This window comes from Amblyraja radiata, chromosome 16 (assembly GCF_010909765.2).
Source record: "Amblyraja radiata isolate CabotCenter1 chromosome 16, sAmbRad1.1.pri, whole genome shotgun sequence".
NCBI classification, from domain to species: Eukaryota; Metazoa; Chordata; class Chondrichthyes; order Rajiformes; family Rajidae; genus Amblyraja; species Amblyraja radiata.
Genome location: NC_045971.1, coordinates 34,988,551 through 35,015,695, shown reverse-complemented (window position 1 = coordinate 35,015,695; position 27,145 = coordinate 34,988,551). Strand labels below are relative to the sequence as shown.

Here is a 27,145-nt window from a genome sequence, read left to right as displayed (position 1 = left end):
ACACACACATATATTCATACACACACATATTCACTCACACACATATTCAGACACACACACGTACACACACACATATTCACGCACACATATTCACACACACACGTACACACACATATTCACACACGCACACATTCACACATATTCACACACATTCTCATACACATATTCACAAACAGACTCATTCACGCACACACAAACTCAATGACACACACATTCACACAAAGACTCATACACACATACTCATACACACACACACACACACACACGGACTCACTCACACACACGCACACACACACTCAATCACACACACATACACAGACTCATCCCCCACCTCAAGACGCTGCCCTATGGGTGGTAAATGTCGTGCAGCCATGGGCAGCTTCAGGCGGGGGTTGTCGTGAACTGATGAGAAGGGGGTGGGGTGTCCTCATGCAGGGGATGTGGACGGCTTCAGTAGGGGGTGCATCCTATAGCATGGCAGAGGGCAGCATCTTGAGGTGGGGGATGTCAGTGGAGGAGAGGGGGCAGTGAGCGATTTACTCATGACCTGTGGACTCACTCACTGCCTTGGGATTAACTCATGGCCTTTGGACTGACTCACAGCTTGTGGACTGACTGATGCCCGACTTCTGGAGTCACGTCCGACTTTTGTAAACTGAAAACTGTAACATCTACCTTGAGGAACAGCTTCTTCCTGACAGCCATCACGCTATTAAACATAACAAATAAGCTCTGAATTACGAAATACTATATTATTTCACACACACATATATATTCACATGCACTCACACACATATGCACACACACTCATATTCACACACACACACATATTCACTCACACACATATTCAGACACACACATGTACACGTACATATTCACACACACACATATTCACACACACACACACACACACATACTCACACACATACGCACACATATTCACACGCGCACAGTCACACACATACACATATATTCACACACACGCACATATATATTCACACATTCACACACACACACATATAGGGAGGTTTCACGGCAGTCGGGACACGACCCATGACTCGTACTGTTGCTACGCGACACCAAATGGATTACACGCGATGTACTGCAGGTAGGCACTTACCATTGTTTCCAACTCCATCTTCCAGGGAGATGCTAACCGCATTTCATTGTCTCTGTACTGTACACTGACAACGACAATTAAAGTTGAATCTGAATCTGAACGCAGTTAAAACCCGCCGAAAATGTCAATTTTTGCGCTGCAAATAATGATGGAAATCGGGATGAGCATGTGAGACATTTACCTACTTCAGAATTCCAAAAGTGAAGAGAAATGACAGTCGATATAAGTGAGAGCTGAAGGGACAACAGACAGAGTGCTTAGCGAACATTGGCCGTTTGCTCACTACATTTCATCAACACGAAAACATTATTTGTGTTTTTTCTTGATTCCTTTGGCATCTAAAAAGTTTCAGAAGTGATAGATCTGGCTGTATCTTTATTTATTTATTTATTTTTTAAAAAAATTGTTTTTTTTAATCGCCCATGGTTATCGAGTGGGTTTTTATGTACAAAATGAAAACGCATCTGAAGAAAAATTTACAGCCAGATTTATCACTTCTGAGAATTTTTAGATACCAAAGGAATCAAGAAAAAACACACTTACTGTTGATGAAATGCAGTGAGCAAACACGATAATTCCAATATTTTCAATTACGATATCTGCACAGCCAATGTTTACCAAGCACTTTAGCAGCTGTTGTCCCTTCAATTCTCGCTTCTCTTTACCTACATTTCATTTCAAGTTTGGAATTCTAATGTTGGGTACATGTCTCTCACACTTACCCCAACTTCCACAATTTTTTTCAGAGCACAAATTCAACATTTTGGCGGTTTTTAACAGATAGGAAAGTACGCGTTTCTTGCATTAATAACATATACTGGAAGTGACGGATGTCTTCAGATGGATTGAGCGGCTCCGTGTGTCAAGTCCTATGACCTTGTGACCTTACGTGCAACCCACTATTCACACACACACACATGTACACACACATTCACGCAAACATGCATATATATTCACACTCATATATATTAACACATATATATATCCACGCAAACACACAGTTATATCCACACACAAATATTCACTCACACACATATATTCACTCACAAACACATATATTCACACACACATATATATATTCACACACACACACACACACACATATAGTCACACACACACACACATATAGTCACACACACACATATTCACACACACACATATATTCACATATATGCACACATATATATATTCACACACACACACATATATATTCACACACACACACATATATATTCACACGCATATATATTCACACACACATATATTCACACACATATATTCACACACACATATTCACACACACATATATATATATATTCACACACATATATATATTCACACACACATATATATTCACACACACACACACACATATTCACACACACACACACACACACATATTCACACACATATATATATTCACACACACACATATATATTCACACACACATGTATTCACACACACACACACATATATATTCACACACACAACTAAAATACACTGTGCAAAACGAATATTCAAATCGTGCTGTAGTCTTTTGCTGAAACAAAATGCTGCTTTTAAATAACGTCCAACAAACACAGACTTACCATAGAGAAAGCAGCCGAATATTTGAACGGATCTTCAAATCGTGTTGCAGTCTGTAGCTGAAACACAATGCTGCAACACAAGGCACCTTTTGCTGAAACACAATGCAGCTTTGGCTGAAACACAATTCCGCTTTGGCTGAAACACAATCCTGAAACACAATTGCAGCAAACAAACAAACACTTACCAGTTCTGTAGAATTATTCAACACCTCGTGCACTCCGTCTTCAGCGCCATCATGCCTCCGACCGAAATGACGTAATCGCCGCCATCTTGCCTCCGACCGGAAATTACGTCATCGCCGCCGGCTTACCGATCGCCGGAAATGACGTCATCGCCGTCAGCTTATCGATCGCCGGAAATGACGTCATCGCCGCCATCTTGCAACCGCCAAAATCACAAAATGAGCGCCGATTTTAAATTTAAACACAGTTCTGGTCGAAATAAAAAGCTTCATTCGTGCATTACTCGCCTGAAAACGTTGCAACAAATGCATTTCAATTTACAGAACCATTTCAAACACAATAGACATCATGCTTTAGTTACCTGAAAACCGGTGCAACCATTTTAAAACCCAAGAGAAACAAATTTGCAAAACGCTTTATAACAATAACAAATGCTTTTTATTTTCAATTCACATTTCAAATACAATATAGATAGACAAATTTACAAATGGTTTTTATTTTCAATTCACATTTCAAATACAATGTAGATAGACAAATTTGCAAATGGTTTATAACAATAACAAATGGTTTTTATATTCAATTCACATTTCAAATACAATGTAGATAGACAAATTTGCAAATGGTTTATAACAATAACAAATGGTTTTTATATTCAATTCACATTTCAAATACAATATAGATACACATTTACAAACGGTTCTTATTTTCAATTCACATTTCAAACACAATGTAGATAGACAACATACATTTCATGTTCAATTCACAGTTCAAACACAATGTAGATAGACAAATATACAAATGGTTTTTATTTTCAATTCACATTTCAAATGCAATGTAGATAGACAAATTTGCAAATGCATTTCATGTTCAATTCACAGTTCAAACACAATATAGATAGACAAATATACAAATGCAAATGCTTTTTTTTTTCAATTCACAGTTCAAACAGAATATAGATAGACAAACATACAAATGCAAATGCTTTTTATTTTCAATTCACAGTTCAAACACAATATAGATAGACAAATATACACACTCTTTCCAAGAAAATGCCAAGAAACTTCAGAGCATGGTGAATAACATACATATCAATTGGCTGAAAAAGCACTCACCTCGGAGCAGAGCTGCAGCTCAGAGAGCCGTGACCCTTTCACTTCGTGGTCGGGAAGAAAGTGATTGAACCGGGACGCTTCCGGGTTTTATAGTCCCTCCCTCCCCTGCCGCCAGCGGGGGCAGCAGAGATAATGGGGAATGATGTAAAAACATTAATATCTCGGTCATATTTCATCGAGGGGAAAAATCCTCGGCACACATGCGGCAGAGTGGGGCTCTGAGGGAGGTGGCCCAAAATGACAGCCGTAGGTGGCGACGTTCTCTCGGAAATCGCACCACAGTTCGGGAAAAGCGGGCAAGAACAGAGTTTTAGTAATATAGATGTCAACAAAATAGAGAGAGTGCAGAGGAGATTTACTAGAATGTTGCCTGGGTTTCAGCACCGAAGTTACAGAGAAAGGTTGAACAAGATAGGTCTTTATTCTTTGGAGCGCAGAAGGTTAAGGGAGGACTTGATAGAGGTCTTTAAAATTAAAATTATGAGAGGGATAGCTTTTTCCATTGAGAGTAGGGAAGCTTCAAGCAAGAGGACATGATTTAAGAATTAAGGGACAAAGGTTTAGGGGCAACATGAGGGGGAACTTCTTTACTCAGAGAGTGGTAGCTGTGTGGAATGAGCTTCCAGTGGAAGTGGTGAAGGCAGGTTCGTTTTTATCATTTAAAAATAAATTGGATAGGTATATGGATGGGAAAGGAATGGAGGGTTATGGTCTGAGTGCAGGTAGACGGGACTAGGTGAGAGTAAGTGTTCGGCCTGGACTAGAAGGGCCGAGATGGCCCGTTTCCGTGCTGTAATTGTTATATGATTAATTTGGGAATATGACTGTTGAATACTGAAATAAGGTCAAACTCGAACCGTAACTTTACCCTATAAACTCGACTCCTTGCCAGTCCGCTGCACTAGCTGCCAGCACTTGGCCATCTTCTTCTTCTTCTTCTTCTTCTTTGGAGTTTTACGGCAGCCGGCATCCACAATGTTGCATTGCTGCCACCTTCTGGCTTCACTCCACAGTCCTCATGTCTTTACATTATATCCTTTTTATAAGGCCAGAGGCCCTCAAGAAATTAAACAACACCTTTACTCCGTTTCCTTCCCCTCCACACGCTAGAATGTTCTTTTCTGATATATCTGTCATTCCAATTTTCTTCATTTCACTGATCAAAACTCTTCTTTCTGTTTCATATCTTCTACATGCAACTAGAGCATGCTGAACTGTTTCCGGCTGATGGCATTCCTCACACAGCCCAGTAGGGTGTTTTCCCAACATTTTTAATGTGCTGTTCAGGTGAGTGTGTCCTATCCTCAATCTTGCTAATACTACCTGTTCTCTCCTGTTCCCCCCTCTTCTTGCTGTAATGCCCACTCTATTTTGTAGTGAATAGAGGTGTCTCCCCTTTGTCTCCTGTTCCCAGTATTGTTGCCATTCCTGATTTATTTTCTTCCACACAATGTGTTTTCCTTCAGATTTGGATAATTGTAAGTTTACCTCTATGTTCTCTTTTTTAACGGCCTCTTTTGCTAATTTATCCACTTTTTCATTTCCTAGCACACCAATGTGTGCTGGGACCCACAACAAAGTCACGTCACTGCCCTTCCTTGTTACTTGGCTTAATAGTAGTAGAATTTCATACACTAGGTCAGGCCGCCTATGGGATGCACCAGACCCAATACTCTGGATTGCAGACAATGAGTCGCTACATATTAATACTTTGCATGGTTGCACCTGTTCTATCCACCGAACTGCCATCAAAATAGCGTACAGTTCCACTGTATACACTGCCAAATAGTTATTTGTTCTTTTGCAAATCTCAACATTCATCCCTTGCACTACCACAGCTGCCCCTGTTGTTTCAGCTACTGGGTCCTTTGATCCATCTGTGAAGATTAAGAGGTGTTCCCTGTATCTATTATATATATGGTTATGGTATTCTGTTTTTAGGTCCGAATTTTTTTCCCTCCTTTTTGCCTCCCATATCTCCAGATCAACTTTTGGGATGTTCAGTAACCATATTGGGACAGATGGCCACAATACTGCAGGGCAGAACTCTTTGTCCTCTACTTCCATGTCCCTTGCCACACCTCCTCCAACCCAGCCGAAGCTTCCAGACTGAGCCACCCCTCTCTCCCAGCACTCCTGTACTACCTGTTTTGTTGGGTGGTTCTCTCCATGACCCTTAAGGCTTAGCCAGTAATTAGCCATTAGTTGTCTGCAGCGCAGTCTCAACGGCATCTCCCCAGTTTCCACCTGTAGTGCACATACAGGTGACGTCCGCACACCTCCTATACAGATTCTTAGAGCTTCCGCTTGGACTTTGTCCAACTCGGACAACACTGACTTAGATGCTGATCCATAAGCTATACTGCCATACTCTAGTCTGGATCTGATCAGTGATATATAGATATGTTTAAGTGATAATATATCTGCTCCCCACTCTAAACCTGCTAAGCATCTCATTACATTGATGGCTTTTTTGCATTTTCCAATTATTTTTGTAATGTGGACCCTCCATGTTAATCTGGAGTCAAAATGGACTCCCAGGAAACGGAAATCTTTTACTCTTTCCAAATTGTTGCCGTATAGTTTTAACTGGACATCCTCTTTAATTTCCTTCCTTGTGAAAACCATTGTCTTTGTCTTCTCTATAGAGAATTTAAAACCCCATTTCACTCCCCACTCTTCCACCTGGGCTATCCCTTGCTGCATTTTTTTCACGATAAAATCTATATTCTTCCCCTTTCTCCATAGGCTGCCATCATCTGCAAAGAGCGATCGCCCCATCTCTGGTTGAATGTTTGCAAATATATCATTGATCATGATTGAGAATAGGATCGGGCTTATCGCACTTCCTTGGGGAGTTCCATTCTCGACTACACATTTACTAGAGATGTCTGACCCTATTTTAACTTGGATACTTCTACCGTTAAGAAAATCCATTATCCAGTTAAAAATATTTCCTCCTACTCCCATTAAATGCAGCTTTATTAGAAGACCTTCTCTCCACAACATATCATAAGCCTTCTCTACATCAAAAAATACAGTAACCACAGATTCTTTTTTAACTTGTGCTTTCCTTATATCATCTTCCAAGCACAGAACTGGATCATTAGTACCTCTCCCTTTTCTAAAGCCACTCTGATAATTAGCCACTATACCGTTTTCTTCCATTAGATGCATTAATCTTTCATTTACCATTCTTTCCATCAGTTTACACATGTGTGCTGTTAAAGCTATAGGTCTATAATTTACTGGATTACTTGCATCTTTCCCTGGTTTCCTAATAGGCACAATGATTGCTTCCTTCCACCTCTCCGGTATTCGCCCTTCTTCCCACACCTTGTTATATAGTGCAAGTATCTTTTGGAGTCCCTCCTCACTTAGATGCTTTATCATTATGTAGCAAATATCATCCTTCCCTGGGGCTGAGTTCTTACACTTGGCCAGAGCTCTCTTTAGCTCCCCCAAATTAAATGGAATATTGTACTTGTCCTCTGTGATACCTTTCCTTTGTAAGGCCTCAACATTTTCCTCTCTTGTTCTTTCCCTACCTCTTCTTCCTTCATCTGATAAGTTGTGGGAGCTGTGAACCCTACTAAAAGTGTTAACCATTAGTTCTGCTTTGTCTTTATTTGAGACTACAGTTTGATCTCCATTTGTTAGGATAGGATAACTCCACTCCCTTTTATCACCTTCCATTTTTTTAATCATCCCCATATCTCCCCTACCTGTGTTGTGTTTCCAATTAAATCACAATACTTCCTCCAATATGCTCTTTTTGTTTGTCTTATAGTCCTCCTTACAATTGCCTGAGCCTGTTTGTAATTAATCATGTGTTGGTAGTTATGAGTTCTTTTTAATAATCTGAATGCTCTGTTTCTATTCACCACTGCCTCTTTACATTTATTGTCCCACCATGGCACAGCTTTCCTTTTTGATCTTCCTTTACTTTTAGGTATGGAAACTAATGCTGCTCTTTTGATACCTTCTGACAATTTATTCTCAAAGTTTTCTATATCTGTCTCTTCTTGTATCGGTTTTACATATCTATCACTTTCCTCCTTAAATTTCTCCCAATTAGCCTTTCCAAACACCCATCGTCCACTTCTGTTTTCTTTACTCATAGTTAAAGTAATATTTATTTTGCATAGCACAGGATGATGATCACTTCCTATGGTACCCTTTTCATATACTTCCCAGTTACATTTAGCAGCAATCCTATTAGAAACAAGTGTAAGGTCCAACACAGACTCCTTCCCTGTCCTAACATCTACCCTGGTCTTCTTTCCATCATTTAGACATACTAGATTACCATCATTTAATAATTCCTCAATTACCTGTCCATTATTATCTGACTTTCCACTGCCCCATAATGTATTATGTGCGTTAAAGTCCCCACACCAAATAACATTAGATTTGCTCTGGCCTTCTACTTCCTGTAACTTATTGACCTCTAATCGCTTACATGGATTATAGTAATTTATTACCACTATTTTCCTCCTCTCAGACCACACTTCTATTACCACATATTCCTGTTCCTGCCCAATTCCTAATACTTTGTATGGTATCCCTTTTTTAATGAAAGTGGCACAACCCCCTCCTCCCCCATTTCCCCTATCACATCTCACTGCAACATAATCATATAGAACAAAATCTAAACTTGGTTTCAACCAGGTTTCCTGGATACATACGACATCTGGTTTTTCCTTCCTACTGTCTATGAATTGCTTAAAGTCTTGCCCATTGGCTAACAAGCTTCTTGCATTCCATTGTAGGATTAACATTAATATTATTAACCCACACATGTTGACTCTTGGCTCGCCTGGATACTGAGACCATCATGTATTTCCTCCCACTTCAATCCTGCCATGCCCAAGTGGTGGACTGCAGCCTTTACAATGATTTGGATCCTTTCTGTTTTGGATTTTACTTCTGCTGTCGCATTTATTACTCCGGCTATAAATATAACCAGGTTTTTCTTTTCTTTCCATATACTCTTTTCTTTTTCTTTTATTGTTTCCATTATGCCCACATCTTGCTCCCTCCTGACCCTTCTTTCATTCATCTGTTTTGTAGGGTCAGCCTTTTTTGCTGCCTCTGCATAGGAGACCTTTTCCTTCACTCTTATGTTTTGTACTTCAGCTTCACGTTTCATCACCTCACAGCCCCAGTAAGCCACACTATGCTCTCCTCCACAATTACAGCACTTTGGTTTGACCCCCTCTCCACACTGACCATATTCATGGTCCGCACTACACCTTGCACATTTCCTCGCCCCCTTGCACATTTTAGCTATATGCCCAAATTTCTGACATTTGAAGCACCTCATTGGCTTGGGTATGTACTCTCTTACACTATATCGCATGAATCCAAAATGGACCACTTTTGGAAGGGATTCTGTCTTGAATTCAAGCAGGACTGACTCAGTTTCCTCTTTCTTTGCTCCTTTGGTCATTCTTTTGGCATTCATAATTAATTCACATTTCTTTCTGAGTTCCTGAACCAGTTCACTCATATTGACTTTGAGAGGGATTCCATAGATAACCCCTTTACACCCTGCCCTCCTCCGTTCTCCCACTCTCACTACTTTGATTATTTTGATTTTGTCAATCTTGTTCATTTTCATTGCCTTTTCAACTTGAGCCTCACTGTTGCACCCTATTAGCATGTTTCCATCTTCCAGCACTCTTGCATACTTTACTTCCCCAACCTGGGCTCTGATTATTTTTGTCAGCTTCATTGGCTCGATCTTCTTTACTCCTCCTTCTCCTTCAAACCTCACCACTACATTTAACGAAATTTCCTTTTCTGGTTCCTTTTCTGGTTCCTTCTCTTCACTCTCCGATCCACCAATATTGCTTTTCCTTCTTTTACGGCTGCTCTTCCTGGGGCTACCCCGTGTTCCCACGGTTTCCCACTCCTTCTCAACATTTCCTTCATTATCCTCTCCTCCACTGGCCTCCATACCACTAGACCCACTCTCTCCTGTCATTTTGTAACAGCAGGGAATATTGCCAGAGCACAGTTTACCGGACCTATACAGGCCGTCGGCCGATACCCACTTGGCCATCAGTGCCGGTTAGCCGCTAACACCGGTTAACCACCAACACCAGTTAGCCGCTAATACGAGTATGTCGATATCTCAGTCTTGCGGCTTAAGATTCTTGCTGATGTTGTCCACCGCTTCCGACGGGTCTCCAAACCGCTTATCTTGGCTGGTCGACAATGAGATACGGAGAGTCGCAGGGTACAGGATTCCAAACTTTATGCCCTTGTAAGTCCGCAGTAGCCGCTTAGCTTTGGAGAAGGCAGCTCTTTTTAGCCACCGCTGCGGTGTAATCCGGGAAAATACTCACTCGCTTGTTATTTAGGGTCAGCGGGGCCAAGCGGGCAGCTTTTCGGAAAACTTCACTTATCTCTTGGTAGTAATGGAACTTTACCACGATGACCCTCGGAGATTCTCCTGCGTTGGGTGGAGATCATAGGCTACGGTGGGCTCAGTCTAGAGTCGGAATCAAGTCGAGGCTCAGTAGCTCCCGTTGCATCTTAGCGATAGCATCCGTAGGCCGCCGGTCTCCAATCCCTCTTTTATCCTGACGATGCGCGCATTGCACCGGCGTTGTCCTCCCTCCAGGTTGTCCAGTTTCAGGCATAGCATGGCAACTTCTGACTTTAGCTGGTCCATTTCCCCCTCAAGTTTCGTTCTCTTGTCGGAGTATGTATTCAGACCGCCCTCCAGCTCTTTCAAATGGGTGTCATGTTTCGCCATGTGGTCCCATATAGAGTCTATTTTAGCATTCAAGTCTTTGGTACTTGAATCTATTCTGCCAAGAACCTGTTTTCGCTGTTTGTTATGGCAGCCATCACTTCAGACAAGTCGGCAGACTCACCATCTTGGGACCCCGAGGCTTTAGCGGCTTTGTCTTTGTCAGACTTTGTTTTCCCCATGGCGTCTCCAACGATGTCAATATGCAAATGCAAAGTCGCTAATTTGATGCACCTGCAATTCAATAACGCATATCTTAAACCTATCATCTGAGGTCAATAGAAAAAAAAGTTATTAGTATAAGAAGTTTGCCCTGGGCAGAGGCTCAGAAAAACACGTCCCTACATGTCACTGCTCACCAGCTTCCTCCCTGATCTTAAGATTCTTGAGGGTTGTTTTAATACCAGTGTCTAAAAATAACTCCTATGTTCAATCAATCAATCAATCAATCAATCAACCTTTATTGTCATCTTGCAAGCAACAGTTGTACAGTGCAAAATGAAAAGACGTTTCCCAGGGAATACCGGAGCATCGCACATGAAATTTAAAACATTTCACACATAATAACACTAAAAACAATCCAGTCCCTGATGGAACAGTATAAATAGTTAAAAGCAGGTAAAACAACAACGTTAAAATATAGTAAAACCAATCATAAAAATGTCCGGGGCAGCTGATTTGAGTGGCCAATGCCAGTTATTAAAGTGGCCAGTGCCAGATATTAAAGTGTCCGTGCCAAGCCTCGGAATCAGGTGACTGTGAGTACAGAGTGACTGTTTAGCAGCCTCACAGCCTGTGGCAGGAAGCTGTTTAGCAGTCTTGTAGTCTGGGCTTTGATGCTGCGATATCTCTTGCCTGATGGCAGGAGATCCAGGTGTATGTGGAGGGGGTGCAGTTTGTCCTTAGCAATTCTCTGAGCTTTTTTCAGACAGCGGCTCTGGAACAGTTCTTGTACCGAGGGTAGGGAGACGCCAATGATCCTCTCTGCTCCCCCCACTACCCTCTGCAGAGCCTTCCTGTCCGAGCAGTTGCAGGTGGAGTACCACGTATTTATGCAGTACGTGAGTACAGACTCCACCGTACTGTAGAAAGTCCTGAGGATGTTGGTGGGGAGTGAGGCCTGTTTTAGTTTCCTCAGGAAGTGCAGTCGCTGATGGGCCCGTTTAACAGTCCCAGTGGTGTTCCTGGACCAGGTGAGGCTGTCTGTAATTTGCACACTGAGGAACTTTATGCTCTCCACTCTCTCCACTGTGGTGCCACTGATGTTGAGGGGTGTATGCTTTGGCTGCGCCCTCCTGAAGTCAACAACCATCTCCTTTGTTTTGTCAACATTTAATTCTAGATTATTTCTGCCGCACCAGTCCACTAGTTGTTTTACTTCCTCTCTGTACATTGATTCGTCATCTCCGCTGATGAGTCCCACCACTGTTGTGTCATCCGCGAATTTGATGATATTATTGTCCCTGAATCTGGCAGCACAGTCATGTGTGAGCAATGTGAACAACAGCGGGCTGAGCACACAGCCTTGAGGGGAGCCGGTGCTCAGCGTGATCGAACCTGAAGTGTTCTTGCCAACACGGACTGACTGCGGTCTCTCTGTCAGAAAGTCCAGGATCCAGTGACACAGGGTGGTGTTGAGGCCGAGCAGGGTTAGTTTCTCCACAAGTCTCTGGGATGATGGTGTTAAACGCTGAGCTGAAGTCAATGTACAGGATTCTGGCGTATGTGTTTTTGTTTTCCAGATGCGTGAGTACTGTGTGCAGCGTGGTAGAGATGGCATCCTCTGTAGAACGGTTGGGGCGATAGGCAAACAGGCAAACTCAGTAGACATAATATTTCTTAAATATATAAATATGTCAAAGTTTATTAACTATGGCGATAGATGAGGCCCTCCAGCCACTCACAGACCCGGGACCTGGCCCCTAGGCAGAAACGGGTTGCCCACCCCTGACCTAAGTGAATGGTGGGCCTCTGGGTAGTGTTGTAGAGCAGAGGGATCTAGGAGTACAGGAACATAGTTAATTGAAAGTGGTATCAGGTAGATAAGGTGGTCAAAAGGGCTATTGGCACATTGGCCTTTATCAGTCAGAGTATTGAATAGTTGGGCAATCATGTTGCAGTTGTATAAGACGTTGGTGAGGTCACATTTACAGTTTTGTGTTCAATTTTGGTCACTACGTTATAGGAAAGATGTCGTCAAGCTGGAAAGGGCACAGAGAAGATTGACGACGTGCACACACACGCACACACGCACACACAGACACACACACACACCCAGACAAACACACACACACGGCTTCAGAGGCTTCAGCCGTGGGCCCTGTGTACAGTAATTAGCTCAGGATTCTTCCAGTTTCCAGCCCCGTGACGTGGACGTTTCTACTATGTTGGAATGAGTTAACTAGTGCAGATCTGTAGCACAGATTTAAAATACACTGGACAACATAATAATAGTACAGGACACTGTCAAGCTGTGGTATGGAAACCAAGCTATTAAAACCAAGCACTATGTAAATGATCTGCATCTTAGGCAACCTAAAACTTTGTATTCTTGGATGTATTAAACATTTATTTTCCATAATTGCCAGCTGTAAAAATAGAGGGTGTCAATTAGTTAATAAAATTGCTTTTAATCTGAAGAAAGCATTTGGTCTCGGTAATATGTACCCGCATCAGACAGTTTTAAGAACTTCTATCATTAATTTTATTGAAAGGAACGAGTCATACTTGAAGCATACTTGTAACAGAGAGAGAGAGAGATGGGGCACATGCGAGTGAGTGACGGGGAGAGACATTCTCGGCAGCTGCGCTGCTGCGCACACACAGACCCGCACCTCATCCGCAGCCAGGATCAAACCCGTGTCCCCGGCACCGCAAGGGCTGCCGAACCATCACTGGACCGTCCCCTTCTCCCCGAGTGTCCCATCCACGCCCGAGGGGGGTGGCGGCCAGAGATGTCAGGGGCACGCAGGACTGACAGAACACCGGCCCGGAGCAGCGGCGGCCCCAGGCCCACAGCCAGCACGGAGAAGAAGCACCAACCCCACTCCAACTCCTGAGGATCCTATTCCCCGACGATCCAGGGACCGCCAGTCACACTCTCCGCCCCACCCAGAGGCCGCCGGCCAACTCCCCCGGGCGCCGGTGAAAGCCGAGCACCAGCCATAGACGGGGCAACGCAAGACACTGCAGCAACTCAGCGGGACAGGCAGCATCCACGGAGAAAAGGAATGGGTGATGTTTCAGGTCGAGACCCTTCTCCAGAGATGTTGCCTGACCCGCCGACCCACTGCAGCGTGTGCATCCCGACCGATGACCAGCGCTCGGCTCCCGCCGGCACCGAGGTGGCCAATGACAGCCACTGGACAAGGCGAGAGGCGCAGCCGACAGTCCCCGGCCCGCCCCGGAATAGGCCCGCGCCAACCCTCCCCCCCCCCCCCCCCCCCCGCGCTGGCTGTAAATCCAGAGCCACCACCGCTCAGGGCCGGCGCCCCACCAGTCCAGGGCTGCCGACCAACCCGCCGGGACAGGCAGAGCCGAGCCGGAGCCAGTGCCTCCCCCCCACCCCGCGCCGGCTGCAAGCCCGGGGCCCCCACCGCCTCATCAGCCCAGGGCCAACCCGGATACCTCCGGACGCCCCCGGACAGGGACGGGACACCCGGGAGGGGACGGGGACGGCCCAGCAGCAACTCAACAGCGCCCACAGTGCCGGAGGCCCGGGCCCAACCATGGGCGAAACGCAGACCTGCACCCACACAGCAGCAGAGCCGCCCAGAATGTTTATAGCGAGTGACCTATGACCTGGGCATGCGCAGTCAGAATACTGAACTTGCTTATTCACTGGATGTTTTCAAGACAAGATTTTCTAGTTAGATTTAGCTCTAAGGCTAACGGAATCAAGGGATATCGGGAAAAAGCAGGTACGGGGTACGTAGATTCTGGATGATCAACCATGATTATATTGAATGGCGGTGCTGGCTCGGAGGGCTGAATGGCCTACTCCTGCACCTTCTCCCAACTAACAATGATCTATTTTACATTTTCCTTGAACTCCATTCCATTTGTCCTGTTTTCACTCCTTATACTTCCTTATCTCTGTACTTCCCAAGAGACGGAAGAAGGGTCTCGACCCGAAACGTCTTGCATTCCCTCTCTCCACAGAAGCTGCCCGACCCGCTGAGTGACTCCAGCACTGTGTGACCTTCTTCCCATGATGCATGCCGACCCCCACGTGACTCTGCGCAATGGCAGGGTGCGTGGCCGGCAGTCCCCCTTGTCTGGTCATGCAGCCGCCCCTTCTCCAACTTGCTTCTTCACCCCCTCCCTTCTCCCTCTCGCCCTCACTTAACTCCCTCTCCCCCCCCCTGCTCTCCCATTATAACCCCTCTCCCTTCTCCCCATCCCCTCACTTCCACCGTCCTCATCCCCCTTCCCCACTTCCCCCCCTTGCCTCCTCACCACCTCTCCCCTCCTTCCTCCTCGTATCTCCCCCATTCACCTCCTCCTCCCCCACCCTCCACCTTCTCCTCCCCCCCCTGCTCACCTCCCCATCCCCCCTTCCCCCTCTTCAAGCACCAGTAATGTTCATGCATTAGTAATGTCCTGCTTGCCAGCTTGTTGACCCTCTGTGTTCCCCTCCTGCAGGGTTTAGGAGCCGTTGCTGGGGACGGAGAGAAGGGGACGTGAGCGGCCATTGAGGGTGGCTAGGGTGCTGGTGAGCCTCCCCTCTTCCCATCTGCTCGGTGTGCGCGCTGAGCTTCGAGGGGCTGGGCTTCAATGGAGGAACACATGACGGGGCTCAACAAGGAGAAGCGTTATGAGTGCGACATGTGTGGCAAGGCCTGGCAGAGCCCGAGCCAGCTGGAGATCCACCGACGGATGCACACGGGTGAACGTCCCTTTGACTGCTCCGACTGCGGTAAGAGCTTTACCCAGTTGTCGGGACTGCAGGGGCACCGGCGGGTGCACAAGGGAGAACGCCCCTTTGAATGCTCCGACTGCGGCAAGAGCTTCAAGACGGCGCAGGAACTCAAGATACACCGGCGAGTGCACACAGGCGAGAAGCCCTATGGCTGCTCCACCTGCGGCAAGAGCTTTGCCGATTCGTCGGGGCTGCAGGGACACCAGCGCGTGCACACGGGCGAGAAGCACTATGGCTGCTCCATCTGCGGCAAGAGCTTTACCAAGTCGTCGGGGCTGCAGGTGCACCGACGGGTGCACACGGGAGAACGCCCCTTTGACTGCTCCGACTGCGGGAAGACCTTTACCCAATTGTCGGGGCTGCAGGTGCATCGGCGGGTGCACACGGGAGAACGCCCATATGACTGCTCCGACTGTGGCAAGACCTTTATCCAATTGTCGGGGCTGCAGCTGCATCGGCGGGTGCACACAGGAGAACGCCCCTTTGAATGCTCCGACTGCGGCAAGAGCTTCAAGACGGCGCAGGAACTGAAGATACACCGGCGGGTGCACACGGGCGAGAAGCCCTATGGCTGCTCCACCTGCGGCAAGAGCTTTACCGATTCGTCGGGGCTGCAGGGGCACCAGCGCGTGCACACGGGTGAGAAGCCCTATGCCTGCTCCACCTGCAGCAAGAGCTTTACCAAGTCGTCGGGGCTGCAGGTGCACCGACGGGTGCATACGGGAGAACGCCCCTTTGACTGCTCCGACTGCGGGAAGACCTTTACCCAATTGTCGGGGCTGCAGGTGCATCGGCGGGTGCACACCGGAGAACGCTCCTTTGAATGCGCCGACTGCAGCAAGAGCTTCAAGACGGCGCAGGAACTGAAGTTACACCGGCTATTGCACACGGGTGAGAAGCCCTATGGCTGCTCCACCTGTGGCAAGAGCTTTGCCCAGTTGTCGGGGCTGCAGGTACACTGGCGGCTGCACACAGGAGAACGCCCCTTTGCATGCTCCAACTGTAGCAAGAGCTTCAAGACGGCGCAGGAACTGAAGTTACACCAGCGAGTGCACACGGGTGAGAAGCCCTATGGCTGCTCCATCTGCAGCAAGAGCTTTGCCCGGTTGTCAGGGCTGTGGGAGCACCGGCGTGTGCACAGCAGTGAGCGGCCCTTCATATGCTCCGACTGCGGCAAAGGCTTCAAGTCGTGCAGGCACCTGAAGGTGCACAGGCGCCTGCACACCGGGGAGCGGCCCTACACCTGCAGTGAGTGCGGCAAAGGCTTCACCTGCTCCAGCAGCCTGCTGCCCCACCAGCAGGTGTGTCGAAGTATGTCGAACTGAACGTGTATAATAACTCAAAACACAAGTCTCAGTAAAAGAGTCTTTACTAGAAGTCACCCGGGTGATGAGAGAACACAGTCACTTGTATCGACAAGGAGCCCACACAAGAGCCTGTCGCTGTTCCCTCTGAGCAATACAAAAGAGTACAATCATATTTATACAGATAAAACAGGTTGAAGCACATGGTTATGAACAAAGGAACTCAGTTAAAGAAGAGATACATAATGTAGTTCCTTAGTCAGGTTAGGGAGTGTTAGGGGAGTAAAAGGCAGCTGCTATAGTAAGAAGGCACCTATTGCATTGTTCAGCCCCCTACAGGACACTAGTATCAATATAGAATGTGAGAACGGCTCTTATCTTGGTTCTTGGTTTCTTGGTCCTCCAAAATATTCCAAATGGAATTTAAACTGGAGATGGACACAGACACAGTGAAAGTCGCTTTATTCGCTTTACAGAATTACTGCAGAAGTCAGTTTTAAAATGAAACTAGCATCCTTTACACAAAATGGCAGTCACAGCTAAAATAAGTAAAACAAGCTAAATAAAATGGCGGCTATTGCTTTAACTCTTACATTCCTCCCTTTTGATTAAACTTAATCAATATATCAAATGATGCAGCTAGAAGCCATATATTTGCAAATACATGGTGCACAGAAATAAAGCAGTAAAGTGATGATTATAATTATCAAAATAGTAGTTCCATAATGCCACACAAGGCCCCAAGCAGACCCCCCAGTAAACCAACTCCACATACCCTGGTTTTGATTCTCACCCAGTTTCTCCCCCTCACCCGGGATCCTTTCTAATATGGGCTGCCGGATCAGTTATGTTGGAGGATTCGTTGGGAATATAGCTACAGCAATCTTGCCCTTTGATAGCACAGGTGCCCCCTTTCTCGGCCAGAATAAATTCTAAGGCCATTTGATTCTGTAGCACCACTATCCTCATGGCAACCATTTCAGCTGTCAGTGACTCGATCTGGGCCTGAGTTCCCATAAGGGCAGCTGCTGTATTATTAGCCAATTCCTCCAATAGCCCAGTAAGATGGCCAATCCTTAGCGCATTTCAATTTATCCCATACCAGGGGAGCAATTTCATCCCAGCACTCTCACCTGGGGAGAGATACCGTTTTGTAAACCGAGATCTAGGTGCGAGGTTCTTAAATGTAGGATGGTCTGTTATTAGTTTAAAATGACACATAGCAGGGACCACATTAGTAAGGTAACAGCATCCTGTCCAATGATGTGGGCCATACCCCCGTCTTACCATATTTCCATCGTTGGGTGGCATACCTGGTAACCATGGATAGGCCCATGATCCACATATAAAATATGCGCTGTTAACAGGTCGGGGTGGGCCAGAGGTAGCACTAGCATCCATCGTGATGCATGAACTGTTTCCCAGGAAAACCCCTGTACCTTTATGGTAACAGTGACAGGTGGCAATAACTGGCTTCTGGGGAACTTTCCATTATTTCTATTTGTGGAAGTTGTGCCCCTTTCCGTGCATTAATTTTCCAATCCTCCTTAAAAGGTGGGATATACCATCCCCTAAAATTGTCATATTTCGGGGAACCATCCCTGCTATTCCGACAAATCGTTTTATTAACGGAGGAAGAAAAGCAGTAAGGCATATTTTTCAGTGTTATTCATTGGGATAGGGATCAGGGGAATCCCTATTTTCCCATTTCGTGGCATAGCTGCGCATACCCAGCAGGATGATCAGTAGGGTTGAAACATCATGCGTATGCATAGGTTACTTCAAGGTATACATTCTTTTCCCATGGTTTGGTTAGTGGGGTCAAGGAACTGATAATAATAAACACTGTCCAGCACCAGGCCTTGGCAAGAGAGCCTTTATTCATGGCTTGGTGCAGCTGTCTTCTTGCAGTCGGAGTGATGCACCCACCGAGGGTGTCCTTCCACTTTAGCGGCTGTAGGGGTGGTGAGAAATACAAGGTATGGACCTTTCCAGTGATCACCCAACTTTTTCCGATCCCAATTTCGTATTAGGACGTAGTTGCTTGCCTGTAGCAGTTCTTCCTTAGGTGGTTTGTCCAAATACCGTTGTGTTTCCCGAACCTGTGAATGCAGAACTGAGAAATAATCCATGAGTAATTGCATGTATGTCAACAACCGTTCATCCAAGGCATGGAGATCATAGGTTGTTTCCACAACTTCTTCAGCCCCCCCAGGGAGCCCTGAGGGGCCTCCCATACATTACTTCAGCTGGGGTCAATTGAGTAGTAGAATGGGGAGTAATATACATAGCAAATAAAGCCATAGGCAAAACCTGGACGCAATTAAGCTTTGTCTCTTCAATTAGTTTAGCAAGCTTGCTTTTTAAAGTTCCATTAGCTCGTTCCACAATTCCTGCAGCCTGTGGATGGTGTACACAGTGCAGGGCTCTCACTTAACTGTTTTCCCCTATTGCCGGCCGGGCTACTTAGGCAGCTCTTTAGGTTGCCAAATGACAGTTTAGGTGGTCATTTAAGACGGCTTGTAATTTCCTTGATTACAGTATAATAATTGGGAAAAAATTGTTATTAAAATTTTGGAAAAACCCAACAACCCCCACAATCAAGATGTGGATTATGGAGATGTCAGAGACCTTACATTTGGAAAAAATTAGATTTGTCTTAATTGACAAACCAGAATTATTTATTAGAATATGGTCTCCATTTATAGATTATTTGAAGGGGTAGATTGGACCGGCGCAGAGGCCGGACTGAAGCCTGATCCCAGGACTAGATGAATAGTTATGTTCTTTGGCCTACGGACCTATCTCCCAAGTTGTATTATTGATAGTTTATCCTATTTTTCTAATTTCTTTCTTTCATTCTTTCTTTCTTTCTTTCTTTATTTATTTTTCCTATCTATAAATATAAATAAATAATTAGAGGCAATGTTAATAGGTAACCGATAAAGGAGGATCCCAGCTACTTTGGTAACTGGGTCCCTGGAAACCTGGATATTTAATATGTAACCGTTAAACAAAGTCTGTACTGTTTGGATAAAAAAATTAAAAAGACGGCTTGCATGACGTGTGCAATAATGTGCTCGGACGAAGTGCGTAGTTACCAGTCGGAATTATGCTCAATGAAGCATTCGCATACAATACAATAAAATATACAATATTTATTAATTGTCATTTGAACCTCAATGAGGCTCAAACGAAACTCTGTTTCTACAGCCATACAAACAAAACAATTTCTACAAGGCACACAAACAATTCAATTCACACAAACATCCAACACAGTGAATCTCCTCCTCACTGTGATGGAAGGCAAAGTCTTTTCTCTCCCGTGTGTAGCATTGTTCTCCCGATGTTGAAGCCCCAGGCGGGTGATGGTAAGTCCCACGGCCGTTAAGGCCGCCCAGGGCGATGTACGGCCCCGCTCCAGGTCGTAATGTCTCAAAGTTGGAGCCCCCGGCAGGCATTGGCATGTCCCGTGACAGTTAAAGCCGCGCCGGGTGATGTACGGCCCCGCTCGGGGTCGTTCCAACCCCGCGACACGGGTGGGAGAAGTTGTGTTGCGGAGCTCCAAAAAGCGGTCTCCCACCAGGACCCGCGAGCTCCTGGTGTTCCGTCCACCGGGCCTGCGGCTGGAGCCTCCCAGCTCCGGAGTCGGGCTGCCGCAGCGAGCCACCACTGCTCCCCACGCTCTGAGGCCGGCCAGCCCCACGATGGTAAGTCCGCAGCTCCGCAGGCTCTGCGACTGGAGGCCCCTAGGGCGTTCCGGTTGGAGGCCGCTCCACGGTACTAGGCCCCAACGACAACGGAGACCCGACAGGAAAAAGACATTATTTCTGCTTCAAATAAAGTCACAAACTAAACATATTCACAAAATCAAGACATGATATATACCACAATGACATGCAGCAAAATTATAATACAGTATCTCAACTCTTTTTACATGTTGCAATAAATGCAACTTCTATTATTTCTTTCCACACCAAACAAAATTGTGGTTGGATTATTCAGCGTATGATCAACCTGTGTCAATATATGCTGGACCATGGTAACATATGCTTAACCATGCACACTATAGATTGATGCAAGCATGTTTTCTGTGAAGGACCGAAAATTATTGTGACATGGCCATAGCATGGGTCGTTATTGCTATTGGTATAGAAACACTCTCGCTTCCCACATAATTTATCCACAACAAAATATACAGGTTGCAAGGAAATTTCTAAAGGCATTTTATGATAATAGTTGTTAAAACCGACTATACACATCTAACAGGTTAAACATTACACTAACTGACAAGAGATGGCCAAAGGACATAACTGCAGCTGATGTTCTTATGGTAATATGTTTGAAGGTGTTAAAATGTCACATTACTGGACATTCAGATTAGAAATATGTGTTGCGAACAGCAATACAGATACCCAGTTTGTACGCACCAGATGAAAAAAAAATTATTGATAAACACTGTTTCCATCATTCCCACTTGAGAATTAACGTTAAAATTTCAACTGAAATATCTCCTGACCAAATTTGTGATGTATATGACTAGAAGTAAAACCTGGATAAATCCAACGTATAGTTGTGAATGTTGCTCATTAAATAACTACTGTACTGATACTCGATATTAAGAGCATTGATTTGCCGTTAAAATGAATTCTGTAATAACGTGGTAACGGTAGCAGTGACAATTTAACACTGCGGTTTTAATGTTTCACGTGTTCACAATTTAATTAATCCATCTTTATGGATTCAAACAAATAATAACATTGGGAATTAAAACACATTTGATTGCATTCCGTTGTCAAACATAGTCAATGTTCGCTCTGAAGACATTTCCAGCACAATAGGGTCGGGGGAGGGGGGGGGGGGTTTGAATCAGTGCGGGATGGATAGATTGCGGGTGGGGGGGGGGGGGGGGGGGGGGAGGGGTGCGGGATGGATAGATTGCGGGTGGGGGGGGGGGGGGGGGGTGAGAAGGCAACCGGTGCAGAATGGATGGATTGAGGCAGAGAAATTAGTACGTGTTGGTTGGAGTAGGTAAAATTGTGAGGGGAGAGCGCGGGGGATGTCAGTGGGGTTGAATGGGGGGGGGGGGGGGGGGGTCAGTACAGGATGCATGGGGGTAGACAAAAATGCGGGAGAAACTCAGCCGATGAGGCAGCATCTATGGAGCGAAGGAAATAGGAAATAAACGTTTCGGGTCGAGGCCCTTCTTCAGACTGATCCCCTCATTCTTCTTGAATGGGGGGGATCAGTAGAGGATGGATGGGGGAGGGGATCAACGTAGGATTAATGGGGGAATCAGTACAGGATGAATGGAGGGGGGGGGGGGGTCAGTACAGTGTGGATCGGAGGGTCTGTGCAGGATGAATGGGCGGGGGATCACTACAGGATGAATGGGTGGTTCACTACAGGATGGATGAGGGATCAGTGCAGGATGAATGGGTGAATCACTACAGGATGAATGAGGGGATCAGCACAGGATGAATGATGGGAACAGTACAGGATGAATGCGGGGGGGGGGGGCTCAGTAAAATAAGAATGGGGAAATAATTACAGGATGGATGGGAGGGATTGGTGCAGAATAAATGGAGGCGGGGTCAGTACAGGATGGATCGGGAGATCAGTGCAAGATGAATGAGGGGATCAGTACAGGATGAATGGGATCAGTAAAATATGAATGGGGAGTTCACTACAGGATGGATGGGAGGATTGGTGCAGGATAATTGGAGGGGGGGTCAATGCAGGATGAATGGGTGGGGGGCAGTGCAGGATGAATGGGAAGAGGGGTCAGTACAGGATGAATTAGGGGACCAGTGTAGGATGGATGGGGGGTGGCAGCAGAATCAATGCGAGCTGGATAGGGTCATCTGTGTAGGATGAATAGATGGGGTGGGGGGGGGGGGGGTAGATGGGGAGGGGAGCACAGGGGATGTTAGGACTGAATGGAGGCGGGAATGGGATCGGTGGATTGAGAGGAGGGGTCCCAGGATAACGGAGGTGGAGGGGGGCGTACAAGAGAGAGGGGGAGAGACGGGAAGGCGCAGAGGAGGTGGGGTGGAAGGAAGGTCAGCGCTCCTCGGACGACACCGGCATCATCGCCCCGCTGCCTTCGCCGTCCCTGTCCACCGCCAAATGCCGCTGCCAAATGGGGAGGCAGTTGGGATTTCCTCGCCACCTCCTCCGCCAGCCAACGGGAAGATGCGGGGCCGAGCGGTGCAGGTGCTTCAGACGCCAGAAGGGGGCCGCCCCCTTCCTTCCTCCCTTCCTCCTCCCGGCCTCGGCGTATGGGAGGGTTTGTTTTGAAAGCGGTTAACACTGCTGGCGGCAAAGATCCTATAGCGAGCTCGGGATCTTTGCTGGCAAGCAGCGGCCGCTATCAGGGCGGGCGGGGGTGCGGGTGGAAGAGGATGTGGAGCCGCTGTTGCTGTGCGGGGTCCGTCATTCGCTCCGACCCTCCGTCACCCCACACCTAGTATCTTTGCCCCCCACTACAGCCGCTGCCGATACGAAACGTCACGTTCCTTTTCTCCAGAGATGCTGCCTGACCCGCTGAATTACTCCAGATTTTTGTATCTATCTTCAGTATAAACCAGTATCTGCTGTGCCAAGCCGGGCTTAATGACTCGGCATTAGGTTGTTTGGCGGCACTTTGGGCGGTCATTGGCACCCGGGCAATCGCTAATTTCCATCCCTGCAGTGGAACTGTTTTCAATTGTTTAGTTGTTTACACATTTCATCATTAACTTTAGCCGTAAAGTGTGGCCCATTGTCTGAACTAATAATAGTAGGAAGTCCGAATAGTGGCATAATTTCGCGTAGCAAAACAGCAACAGTAGCATTAGTGGTAGGGATTGCTTCAACCCATCGACTGAAAAGATCTATAATAACTAAGCAATGTTAATAATGATACACTCTAGGTAAGTCGCTAAAATCGATTTGAATGCACTGGAAAGGCCGATGCGATAAGGGCGTGCGCCCTGGTTCGGTCCGCGCAGCTTTTCCAGGGTTGTATCTCTGGCAAATCTGACACTGAGACACAATCTGTAATATTTATTTTGTCAAATCTGGGTGCCACCATGTGGCTTTACAGTTTTCTAACATTCCTCCCTTTCCATTATGTGTCAAGGAGTGCACATAATGTAACAAAACAGGCAGTAAAATATTAGGAACGCAAACTTTGCCAGTCGAAGTAACCCAAAGACAATCGGAAGGTCTCTGATGGCAATTCGCTTGATGCCATTTTGCAATTTCCTCTGCTGGGGCGTCCCCCTGCATTTGTAAGATTTCCTGCATGTCTGGCAAGGTTGGGGCTGAGTGTAAAACATTTGAATCACCCGAAGGTACAATAAGGGTCTGGGCGGTTGCTGCGTCGCGAGCAGCGCGGTTGCCGCAGGAAATCAGATCCTTAGAATTCGTGTGTGCAGCACACTTTATTATGACTAGCATCTCTGGTAAGGTAATAGCATGCAGCAAATTTGAGACAAACGGGGCATTTTTAATGGGAGCCTGTTGCAGTTAGAAAACCTCGGTGGTGCCAAAGAGAACCAAAATCATGGGCTACACCAAAGGCATATCGTGAATCAGTGTAAATATTAGTACTCTGTCCAGCCATGAGAATACAGGCACGGTTAATGCAAAAAGCTCTGCTTGCTGCTCAGATAGGGGCTGCTGAAAAGCTGCACTTTCAAGGACATCTAGGTCCTTAGTCACTGCATGACCCGCACATCAGTGGCCCATAGGATCAATAAAGAAAGACCCATCAACAAAAATATCAGGCGCATCAGGTAGGGGAGCGTCAATAAGATCAGTACGAGACTGAGTAAAAGCGTCATTATAGGCTAAACAGTCATGAGGCATTTCACTCATGTGTGTGGGTACGTCCTGTAAAAAGATAGCGGGATTAATAACTGAACAGTTGTAGAAGTGCAAATAAGTCAATAGAGCAAGCTCATAACGATCATTCGTGCTTTCTCCCCATATTCCTTGATTCCGTTAGCCCCAAGAGCATAATCTAACTCTTGTAAACATCCAATGAATTGGCCTCCACTGCTTTCTGTGGCAGAAAATTGCACAGATTCACAACTCTCTGGGTGAAAAAGTGTTTCTCCCATTTCAGTCCTAAATTACCTACCTCTTATTCTTAAAACTGAACTGAACTTTATAGTTGAGGAACTGAGGAACCTGGTTCTGATTCCCCCAACACTGGGAACATGTGCCCTGCATCTACCCTGTCCAATCCCTTAATGATGTTACATGTGTCCATACGATCTCCTCTGATCCTTCTAAATTCCAGTGAATACGCCTAGTCGACGCATTCTTACGTCATGTCAGCCCTGCCATCCCGGGAATTAACCTGGTGAATCGACCCTGCAATCCCTCAAAAGCAAAATGTGTCCTCCCTTAAATCAGGAGACCAAAACTGCACACAATACACCAGGTGTGGTCTCACCAGGGCCCTGTACAACTGTTGAAAGGGATCTTTGCTCCTCAACTAAACTCTCATTATGAAGGTCAACATTCCATTAGCTTTCTTCACTGCCTGCTGTATCTGCTGCATACTTTCAGTGACTGGTGTACAAGAACACCCAGATCTTGTTGTACTTCCCATTTTCCTAACCTGACACCATTCAGTTAATAGAGTGCTGGAGTAACACCTTACACTTATCTCTGTGTCTCCCTCTCCCGTGACTCTCAGTCTGAAGAAGGGTCTCGACCCAAAACGTCGCCTATTCCTTCTGTTCATATATGCTGTCTCACCCGCTGAGTTACTCCAGCACTTTTTGTCTACCTCAGTCTCAAGAAGGTTCTTTATCACCAGAGATGCTGCCTGTCCCGCTGAGTTACTCCAGCATTTTATGTCTGTCTGTGGAGAACTTGTATAGGGGATGTTTTCTGGATCACGAGCCTTCTTCAGACATGAAACATTGCCTAGCCATATTGACCAGAGATGCTGCCTGAACCAGCATCTGCAGTTTCTTGTGTCTGCCAAAGATAGGCACAAAGTGCTGGGGGGAAATATATGGGCAACCTTTCAGGTCAGGACACTTGTCTATTTGTCAAACTTTGAGATGAAAAATGTCATTCTCTGGGTTTAGTTATTTATTGAACAACCCCGGGCCGGCCTTAAGCCAATTGGACCAATTGCTCCCAATTGGGCCCCGCGCCTAAGGGGGGCACGCGCTCCCCGGGTGGAGGGGGGGGGGGGAGAGTGAGGTGGAGTGCAGGGGGGAGAAAGAGGCAGACGGGGAGGGGGGTGTGAGGGGTGAATGGAGAAGGGGAGAGGGGGAGGTGGATCGTTCCCTCACGGTCCAGGGGCAGCGGTCCAGCCCCTCCAGTCGCCGTGCTTCACGCACACAACCCCAGTTCCACCCCTCTCTCTCCCCGGGGAGACGCGGTGAACAATACAGGGAGGGCCGGGCCGGGGTTTGGAGCAACGTTTACAAACCTCGGCCTCAGCTCACACCCGCCCGCCCGGACCTTGGCATCCGCTCCCGCTACCAGCCCTCTCCTCCCTCCCTTCTGTCCTTCCCTTCCCTCCCTCCCTTCTCTCCTTCCTCCCTTCTCTCCAAAGATCTCCGCTATAGGATCTTTGCTTCTCTCCCTCCCTTCTCTCCCTCCCACCCACACACATCACGCACAGACATCTAACACATACACCTAACACACAAACACAAACTAAGTTAGGATGGGTAGAAGCCCAAAGCGTAGGATGGGGCTGAAGCCCAAAATTTAATGCGTGGACTGGTTTTTCACCAATGGTTATTGTTTTTCCAGGATCTAGCTAATTAAATTACTTTTTTTTTCCATTTCACAGTCACTAAAACAAGTGGTATTGTAACTATGTACTTTTCAGAGGTGATCTACAATTTTGTTTGTTACTTGTAGGCTTACATGTGTGCAATTTGATATTCAAATGTAGCTTAGATCTGTTGGTCCATTAACTCGCAGGCATTATCTCAGCGCACATTTTATTACTTTCCATTCTACCATGGAGATATAAATTCTATAATAGACTTTATTTATATATCTATGATTCTACAAACCTTGGCTGGGAACCTGGGGCTCACCAAAATTGTTCCCAATTGGGCCCCGCACCTCCCAAGGCCGGCCCTGCAACAACCTACCTCCCTTTTATTGATGTTTAAGAAGGAACTG

The 27,145-nt window shown here is 46.3% G+C and overlaps 1 protein-coding gene across 2 annotated transcripts; it reads left to right on the top strand.

The window, feature by feature from the left end:
- Nucleotides 1-15,339: 15,339 nt before the first annotated feature.
- On the top strand, nt 15,340-18,432 carry LOC116982119 (zinc finger protein 271-like). 2 transcript variants are annotated; one of them, XM_033035444.1, is made up of 2 exons: nt 15,340-16,443; nt 16,528-18,432. In XM_033035444.1, the coding sequence occupies exons 1-2, from the start codon at nt 15,545-15,547 to the stop codon at nt 17,012-17,014; spliced, it is 1,386 nt and encodes a 461-aa protein (XP_032891335.1). In that variant the 5' UTR covers nt 15,340-15,544; the 3' UTR covers nt 17,015-18,432. The 2 variants fall into 2 exon arrangements, with proteins under 2 accessions (XP_032891335.1, XP_032891334.1); XM_033035443.1 differs by having other exon boundaries at nt 15,340-18,432.
- The last annotated feature ends 8,713 nt before the right edge of the window (nt 18,433-27,145 follow it).